This window comes from Vombatus ursinus, unplaced genomic scaffold (genome assembly GCF_900497805.2).
Source record: "Vombatus ursinus unplaced genomic scaffold, bare-nosed wombat genome assembly UNPS02008961.1, whole genome shotgun sequence".
In the NCBI taxonomy this organism is placed as follows: Eukaryota; Metazoa; Chordata; class Mammalia; order Diprotodontia; family Vombatidae; genus Vombatus; species Vombatus ursinus.
The window spans coordinates 6149201-6158770 of NW_020948739.1; the positions used below are offsets into that span (position 1 = coordinate 6149201).

At 39.6% G+C, this 9570-nt stretch overlaps 1 protein-coding gene across 2 annotated transcripts in view; it reads left to right on the forward strand.

The window, feature by feature from the left end:
- The window catches only part of SPAG1 (sperm associated antigen 1), an 85195-nt gene extending 77246 nt beyond the window's left edge, over positions 1-7949 (forward strand). The window contains exons 18-20 of one of the 2 annotated variants that reach the window (XM_027850003.1): positions 627-791; positions 2890-3267; positions 3415-7949. In XM_027850003.1, coding sequence (XP_027705804.1) covers positions 627-791; positions 2890-3267; positions 3415-3546 — 675 coding nt within the window. In that variant the 3' untranslated portion in view covers positions 3547-7949. The remainder of the gene's footprint in view (positions 1-626; positions 792-2889; positions 3268-3414) is intronic. The other variant, XM_027850004.1, reaches the window with a different exon arrangement.
- Positions 7950-9570: the final 1621 nt, after the last annotated feature.

A 9570-nucleotide genomic window follows, 5' to 3' on the forward strand; every position in this document is an offset into this window, starting at 1 on the left:
ATCTTTAAATATACATTTACATATTTATGTCCATGAAGAGAAGGGAATTTGAATTCTAAAAAGATGCAGCCTTTGAAGTTATTGAAGTTAAATTCAAGTAGCTCAAGCAGTATTGTTATATTGTTACATTATAGCCTATTAATTAAGCACTAGATAGAATTTAAAGAGTCAAACCAGAAAAATGCATATAAATACATATGTACATGCACACATATACACATATATGGGGTATACATATAAAAAATACAGAATGTGAAAAAACTATATGAAAATGGCTTGCATTTGTATCATGCTGTTTTTTTAAGCATATTTCTATGAAATTGCCTGCAAGTAGTATCATGGCTTTTATACATCTTTATTTGAGCTCTGAGAGATTTCATAAAGCAAATCTGTTTGTATTATAAACACACACAATTCACTACCAGGTTGCCCCACACACCTGAATTTATGAGTCCTTTGAAGTGGAAGATTTACGGCCTGGGGAGCTGGGACAAGGACAGGCCTCTGAACCTCCCACTTACATGCATAAAACTGAATATTACACACAGTTTTCTGACCCATGCCAGTTTTTACGTGATTTATGAGAAGTATTTCTTCTTCCCTCCCTCCCCCACTCTGACTTTCAGAATTACCAGGAAAGTTTTAATGATCTCGACAAAGTTCTCCTCCTAGACCCAAATGTTTCTGAAGCAAAGAAAGAACTAAAAGAGATAACCATATTTCTTAGTAACAAGGATGACACACCACTACCCAGTCAAGAAAAGGAAAGAAGGAAAATAGAAATTGAAGAGGTATTACAGTCGTAAAAGTACCTTTGTGATCATAAAAAAATGTGGTTTGGGGTGGGGGTGGGGGTGGGGGAAGGGGAAGGTAATGGTTTCCTCCCAGGCTGAGCTGGGAGGCCCCAGCCTGAACTAATTCACATAGCCCTCCTGATGGTCTTGGAAGCAGACTTGGGATAAACCTAGGTCAGCTCAGACCCCTTTGAAGCTTAACTCTGAATTCCTCAGCCCTACATCCCAGCACCTGAAGTTCTGGAGCTACTTTAGCTAACCTAAAATTCTATTGCTGCAGTTTAGTCCTTTCTAGTCTTGATCTGTCCTTAGTGAAGCATGTGGCAGGAGCAGTGGTCTTTATAGAAATGAGAAGGATGGGAGGGGGGAGGGTCCCTCAGCATCCCTCACCTCTGTCCCCACGTACGCCTCCCACCAGCCACTTGGAAAGCTCCTGCAGGAGCCTCCAGCGTGGTTTCCTGCCTTTACTTCCTACCCCACCTTTATCTGGTTCTGTCTCTTCTCTGTTTAGACATCGTCAGGGGTACCTGACTGAAGGTCATGCTTTAGGGCCTGGTGTTCCAGGTCCTCCACAATTTGGCACCCCCAACCTTTCCAGAGCTTTTCTCATATTACTCCCTTTCATGCCCTCTTCACCCTAGCCAAATTGGGTAGCTCTACCCCACAAAGAGACCCTTTGTTCTTCCACCTTCATGTTTTTTCCCTGTCTTCACATACTGACTTCCAAACTGTTGTTTGTTTTTTTTTGAATTTGTTTTGTTTGTTTTGTTTTTTGTTTTTGTTTTTTGGTGATGCAGTCAGGGTTAAGTGACTTGCCCAGGGTCACACAGCTGGTAAGTGTCAAGTGTCTGAGGCCGGATTTCAACCCAGGTCCTCCTGACTCCAAGGCCAGAGCTCTATCCACTGCACCACCTAGCTGCCCCCCAACCTGTTCTTTAAAACCCAGTTCAAACCCTGTCTCTTCCACAAAGGTTTCTTTGATCTTTCCCTCCTCCCACTTCATGCATGGTATGGAGAACAGCCTTTCTCCAAGACTTCATATAGCACTTTGTCTTATTCTTTTACAAAGAGTTTGAATAGCTCTTCATAGCTATCAATGTTTTGTACTTACCCTCTTCATAGACTGTGGGCTCCATGAGGGCAGGAACAGTCTTGCTAAACTTCATCTCTCTTTCCAGTGCCTAGCACAGTGTTCTGCACAGTTAGGTACCTAATGTGTGGTTTGTCCTTTGTTTTCGAAGAGGACCATGATATCAGAAAGATGATGCTATGACTTGCAAGTGAATTGGATTTAAGTGAGTGAGGGCTGTGCAGTCACCAGCCTCACTTTCTCCTCTGGAGCCATCTGGGTCCAGTGGCCAGATACAGATCAGGACAACTGATCTATGGCCCCTAGGCACCTAATAACTATCTCTGGAATGAATTAACTCAAGAAATGCTTCTGAAAAATCATCAAATTAGTCTTGTGATTTATTTTCCAGGGAAAGGAAGGTTGAGAACTTCTTGTCTATGATTTCTTTTTTCTGAAGTATTTCAATAGCATCTATCTATCTATACATATATATGTACATGTATATATGTATATAAATATACACACACACCACCCCCTATCAGATCTTACCTGTCATGTCTAGAGCAATAAAGTAAAAGAAGCAGTTGTCCTACTTATCATTAATTTAGTTGTGTTCCTAAAGTATCATAAATGTCAACTTTAAAAGATCATATTATATTTTAAATGCTTTAAGAAGTGAGCTCATTATTTGAAGGACCTTTTTGCAGAGTAAATGTTGGGAGCAGTGGGCATAGCATAGACTGGGAGTTTTGAGACCCAAGTTCTAGTCCATACTAGCTCTGCTGCTGCCTGCCTGTGGGGAACTTTAGGCAAAGGGCTGCAAAACTGATAGCTTCAGCTAGTCTAAGGTCCTTCTACTGATAAAATACATTGGTTCTGATTTTTTTTATTTTGTAAATTCATGTTTCTGTAAAGTATATTTAATTTAAACACTAGTTTGAGAACCACCAGTTGAGCTAATACATGTGGCTATTAATGTATCATGTTGCTCAATGTCAGAATTAAATTCTTTCTCTCCTGAAGGTGGTGGAGAGCAGTGAGGAACAGCCTGAAGGTGGTTCTCCAGAGAATGTCTCAATCACCTGCCATGATTTGGAGAAAGGGCCAGCAGGCAGCGGGTCTCTGGCAATGGGCTTGGAAAAACTCCACATCTCAAAACCTGCTAATGCCTACGAATTTGGGCAAATTCTAAATGCCATAAACACAAGGAAGGATGAAGAAGCCTGTGCAAAGCTCTTAGCCATCACAGATCCAAAAGATTTGCCAGCATTGCTGAGTAACAAATTGGAAGGGGATACTTTCCTCCTCTTCATCCAGTCTCTGAAAAATCACCTTCTTGATAATGATCCTGAATTGGTCTATCAGCATCTTTTACATCTAAGTAAAGCAGAAAGATTTATGGTAAGCTGCTGCCAAATGTCTTCCTCTTTATGCAAACTGATGGGTTTTAACAAGAGAAAGTTCATATCTCAGGATTGGTGTTGCTTTGATCTTTAAAATACCGGCTGACTGTGCTGTTGTTACCATGGAAATTTCTTTATCTTTCAGATGATGTTGACACTGCTTAGCAAAGGACAAAAAGAGCAGACCCGACAGCTGTTCGAGGCCCTTTCAGACAAATCAAACCATGCGTTCACCGCAGAGGATGTGCAGAACTTGAAAAAGCATTATGAGCTTTAGTCCAAGATTTTTTTTTTTCCGAATTTCTCTGCCCATGAGTGGGCCCCAGGAATAATTGTGGGCTGGGGCTGTAAACTGCCTGGGTGAGTGGATAAGGTTTGGTTTTGAAAGGTGCCCTATTTTTCTGGACTGTTGAGGATTTGCAAACAATTGTGTACGCACATTCTACACTCTGCTGCTCCCCTTCTACCTGTATATGTTGCCTTCCCTAGAGACTTGATATCTTTTTATTTAATTAGTTGGCTTGATATGGATTCATTTTGAGTGTATTTAAGTGCATTCACCTTTTCTAGTTTCCATCTGTCGTTTTAGTCATTCCTTTGGTAAAACAGTTGAGCTAAATTTGCGTTCTCTTGTACTCTGAAAATGGGACCTTTTAAAGTTTAATAGAAATATATTTCCTTTGTTGATTTTTAAAATTCCATGAAAATCTGATTACTATGACATCTTCATTTCTTGCCACAAAATACACAAAGCCTGTTTTTATACTGTTAATGCAAAGATGAAATGGACATAGTTAAAGAAATACAGAGTATACCAAAAGTCTTGGTGCAGCTTAAGCTTTAATAAGCACTGACACTTTTTGGGACATCTTGTACTTACTTCGATACTATGAAGACATGTGGTTATGAAATAAATGGCCCATATTTAGATAAAGATGAAATGTGAATTCTAGATAATCAGTCTTTTCAGGCTTATGAAAGAATATTCATTTACTGTTTCTCAAAGCAATTGTGGGAAGCAATAATTTGCCTTTCTCAAAGAGGTCTGTCCACCATTGCACATGATTTTTTTCCAATGGTGTTTGTTGCACACATTATTTCAACAGTCATAGTAATCGTTTCTTATTTATATCTGACAGCAATCAGTCTTAATTAAAATATTAATATTATGGAAAAGTCCTATAGTTTTAGTTAGAGACCTTAAAAAGCAGGGTGCTATGTGCTTATGAAAACAGAAACAAAAGTCATTTTGCAAAAACCACCTGGGCTTACTCTTTCTTTGAACGGTCTCAATCAAATGTTTGCATATTTTTCAACCAGATTTTACTACTAGTCACGTAAGTTCCCCTTTTCTTTTTGTCTGTAAATCTGACCACATTTACTTCCTCACTGTGAATTGAAAGTAAAGACTTTGAGGCTTATTAGTACTGAAAGTTTCTCTCAGTTGTACCCTAGGATTAAAGGAACAGTATTTCATGTAATCTGGGAAGCTAACTCCCTACCTAGTGTAACTGGTGCTGGGAAGACCTATTAAAGACACTGAACTCAATTTATTCAGGAAGTAAGATTCTTAGTACTGCATTGTGTGTCTTCTGTCCCATTTCCTCCTTTTTTTGGTAAGTTCTTTTTTCCCTTTTCTAGGATAGATGGTAATAAGTAGTGGACTTCAAAAAAACCAATGTTTCTATACTTATGGGCCATCCCAAAATCAATGCAGATTGTATTCCCTCTTCAACTTAGACTGTCTGATTGGCTGAAAAATCCATTACCTGGTGGCCTGCCTTCAAGTGATGAACCTGTCTCTCCAAATATAGCTTATCTGGTCCTTGGAAAGTACACAGCGGAGCCCATACATTACCATTTTGTACTGAAGCTGTCTCAACTTGGTGGGATGTGTTGGAGACTTCACTCCTTTGCCATAATCCTTGTGATCCCAGGATCTCCTTCCTGGAGAAGTACTATACATGATAGAGTTATATTTAAATATGGTTTGGTTGTCTTTGAAAACATTGTCACTATGTCTGCATATGTATTTTTTAGTGTTTTTTTTTAACTGGAATGATAAAAAAAGTTTATAGAAAAAAATATTATACTGACTTTTAACTCTTTTAACCTAGTCACTGTTCTCAGCTATAGTTTTACTTAAGAACTGCACAAATTAAAAATGTATTATAAGAAGCACTCTACCTCTAGCTTTTAAAAAAGAACATTTCTTCCTTTGAAATATAAAGTAAAACAGTAAATTATTGACTTATTCATAGAATTCATTTATTAAAATGAGATCGCAATCACTCAAGTTTTTATTAATTTACCATTTTCTTTCTTTAGTAATTTAGAAAAAATTATTTGTGATGCAGTATTTGTAGAGCTGTACAATGAAAGAAAAAGAAAAATGCATATAAATTATACCAAAGAACCCATCTTCTTTAGTGACTGTCACTTGTGCCTGCTGCTTTCAAGGGTAGAAAACTGTACTTCATATGAAATGGTAGTGAATTAGATTAAGGATACAACTTAAAATATAAAAACATTTTTTAAAAGCACCCGAGACCTTTGTTCTGGTTAGCTTTTTATTTTGTAATTTGCATTTGCTGATGTGCTGCCTGGACAATTCACTTGAGTTTGGCTGCTCTGTATCCTAATTTCTTTAGTCCTCGTGCAGATTTTGCAATTTGTTTGGTCACAAGTTCAGATTTTATAAGTTGGTAGGGAGCCCAAGCTGAACTGTGGCATGCATAACAATAAAAAGGTTTTATCTGAGTATCTCATTCCCATTTGACGAATATTAGTGGTAGGAAGGTTTGACCTGGTCCTTCTTGAAAGACTTGTTTCTGTCTATTCCTCAAAAAATGTGATCCTTTTGACAGTGGCTATCTTATGCCAATCAGAGTATTCTACATTTTCCTATAGTAAACTTTCTTATTATTCAGTTCTATCAGTTTCTCTTATTCAGGTCTATTAAGTGCCTACTTTCTGTCAAGCCCAGTAGAAGAGTGGGGTTTTCTGGTTAATTAAGTATTTTGGCTAATTCAATTACCTTGTGGTATTTATGGACTTAAAAACTTTAAAATAATGGTAATGAAATTTACTTATGCTGCTGAACATAATTTAGTCTTTGATGGTCAAGAAGTATCTAGGATCTCTCAATCATGAAAATCATTGCAGAAATTGCAAATTCTTCATTAAGAATGCTGTAAAATAGTTTTCTATGCACAGAAGTGGGACTAAGTTTCAAATTTATAAAAGGAAACTCAGACCCAATTTCAAAATTCTTTAGCCTAAAAATCTAATAATGTTAATTCCCACTCTTTTTTAAAAATTCAGTTTTAAGTAAATTATTTGAGCTAACTAAATTCAATATAATAACTCACAGTCATAGAGTGCTTTGTTGTCTGTAGGCCATATGAGATAAGTAGTGCAAATATTATCATCCCCATTTTCAATGAGAAAACCTATTCAGAGAGATTAAGGAACCTGCTCAGTCATACTGATAATAAGTGGCAAACTCCAGGTTATTAATGTTATTTCTTTCCTGTTTCTAAAATATCTTTTAAAGTTTTACAAGTGAATGAAAGGAACTAAGCCAGTAATCTTCAAAAATTCCTGCCTTAATTTTAAAATATGTATGTTTTTCCTTCTATTTGAAATTCATTTCATCTTTATACCTACCCACATCCTTGTTGCAATCATCAGCCAACTTCCAAGTCCCTCTCCCTTGTCAGTTAATTCAGTTCTTGGCTCGTGGTTTTCCTGTCTGCCCCAAACCCCTTCTGTAACCCTAGTGACTTTAATGGTAATGGCCAAAGGCTGTGTGACCTCCAAGATGATGAACTCAGATTCTTCCTCTCTAATCCCAGTCTTCTGTCTTTCTGCCTGGAGTTGGAGTTGAATTGGAGTACACACCCTGGGGGTGTCCATAGAATGGAACTATAGAGACCACTCCATGGAGCTGCACTAGTTGCCCAGGCCATTTCCAGGGAAAACATGCACTCGCCTCTAAAAAGACTTGGTAGTTTGGTATTATGTGGCAAAACCTGGGGCAGTTCCTTGATCTTCTCTCTCTCCTTTCCCCAGGTGGGTTGCAGTGTTAGTTAGAAAGGAGGGGCAGCTTCCAATTTGCTCTCTTTTGCCCTATAGATGGTGTCATGTGACTGAGACTTCCAGTGAGGGGTGGGGGAAAGATGACCCTTCACCATAGTCAGTGACCACTCCCACAAGGGAGTTAAAGCCAGGAGACTCAACTAGGTGAGGGTTGGGCCTGGGCTTCTGGCTTCCTCTTCTGCTTTGTGCTTCCTTTCCTGTGTAGGCAACCAAACATTGTTCTTGAAATGGATGTGTCCACTCATGGGAGTTCTGGAATTCCTGGGTCCAAATGGCAAGAGGAGTTTCTTTGTTGGGAAGAATGACCACCAGCAGGAATCTGGCCCCGATCCCTAAGCTGGAATGGCTGAAAAAGTGGACCTGAAGTAGACTGGACCTTACAGAGCTGAAGTGACGTGTGGAATGCCTATTTATTTGGTAGTCCCGCAGATGACTTCATCTATGTGTATAACTCTGGGCAGATGTAGTTTTAAGTTAAAAGTTACTGATTGCTAAGTCTTGTTGAAGTGCGCTGTGAGTCTTTTGGGTCCTTTAACATCTCTTTTGTGTGTAGGAAATAAATACTTGTCCCACGTTTGACTGATAGTATACATTTAAGTACCTTCCTACTTCCCCCACCCCTCTTGGGAGCATGAACTAAAACCAAACCATAAGCATTTTTCTGCTGGGGTACCATAAGGAATCAGCAAGTGTGAGAAAGGGGAACCTAACTCCTCTCATTAGAGGCCAGGCTACCCCAGAACTAAATTAGCCAACCACATTTGTGGGTCCAGAGCAGATCGGCTCCTTGGCACAAAGGGAATGGGGTTCAGCACCTCAGCCCTTTGGGGCCCAGAAGCAGTTTTAATGTTACATACCCTTCCCACTACCTGATTTTTCCTAATCCAGCTCCTCACCTTTCCTGGGCCTTTCTGGTTCCTCAGCCCTTCCCTAGTTTTTCAGGGAGTGCTCCTATTTTGGCTTCATTTTTCTCCCTTTAAAATCTTGACCTCATCATTCACCAGTTCAGCTTTCCTTCACCCTTCTATCTCTGTCTTTTTGATGTTCAGATCCTACTAATCCTCAGCCCTAGATCTTCTCTGCTCCTAGTCCCAAACTGCTGCAGAAGATCTTAAAAGCTGATGACTTGAGTCCACAACAAGGTGCCCTCTTGCTTTTAATTTATATCTCATTAAACTGTTGCCAGTTTTCTTCTCAAGTCTACAACTCTACCTCAACTTGCCTCAGCAGAAGACTTTGCTCCTTAGAAGACTGAGGCTCTCCATTATAAGCACTCTTATTACCCCTCCTCCGTAATCCAAGACCTGTCTACGTCGTCACCCATTCTTTTGGTTCAGTCGTAGAAGATGATGTGGTCCTCGTCCTTGTGTCTTGATCCAATCCTGTCCCTTCCCAGAGCTTTGCCTCTTGAATCATGCACTCGTTTCAGTGTCTCTATTTGCTGGGTCCTTTCCTAATGCCTAGAAGTATGTTTAAGTCTTCCCTATCCTTAACCCATTAGAATATGAGTTTTTGAGGGCAGAGACTTTTCTTTTTTCTTTTTTTTTTCTTTTTTTTCCTTTTTTCTTTTTAGGCAATTGGGGTTAAGTGACCTGCCCAAGGTCACACAGCTGGTAAGTGTCAAGTATCTGAGGATGGATTTGAACTCAGGTCCTCCTGACTCCAAGGCCAGAGCTCTATCCACTGCATCACCTAGCTGCCCCTCCCACTCACATTTTACAGATGAGGATGATGAGTGACACAGCTAGTAAGTGTTGTTTTGTTGTTCAGTCATTTCATTCCTGTCCAACTCTTCGTGACTCTATTTGGGGTTTTCTTGGCAGAGATACTGGAGTGGTTTACTATTTCCTTCTCCAGCTCATTTTATAGATGAGGAAACTCAGGCAAACAGGGTTAAGTGACTTGCCCAGAGTCACATAACTAGTAAATGTCTGAGGCCACACTTGAACTCAGTTCTTCTTGATTCCAGGCTCAGAGCTCTATCCACTGAGCCACCTAGCTGCCTCCACCTGGCGCACTATTTTCTCACTAAGCCACATTGCTGACTTTGCACACTTGGGCTTGGAGTCCAGAGGATTTGTACTAAGCCTTGGGGGCATAATTGCAACCTAATCTTGAGTTTGAAAGGCAAACGAATGGGCAGGGAGCTCTTTACAACTGTAGGTGAACAAGACCAGTGAAGTGCCTAGGACAGCAGCTG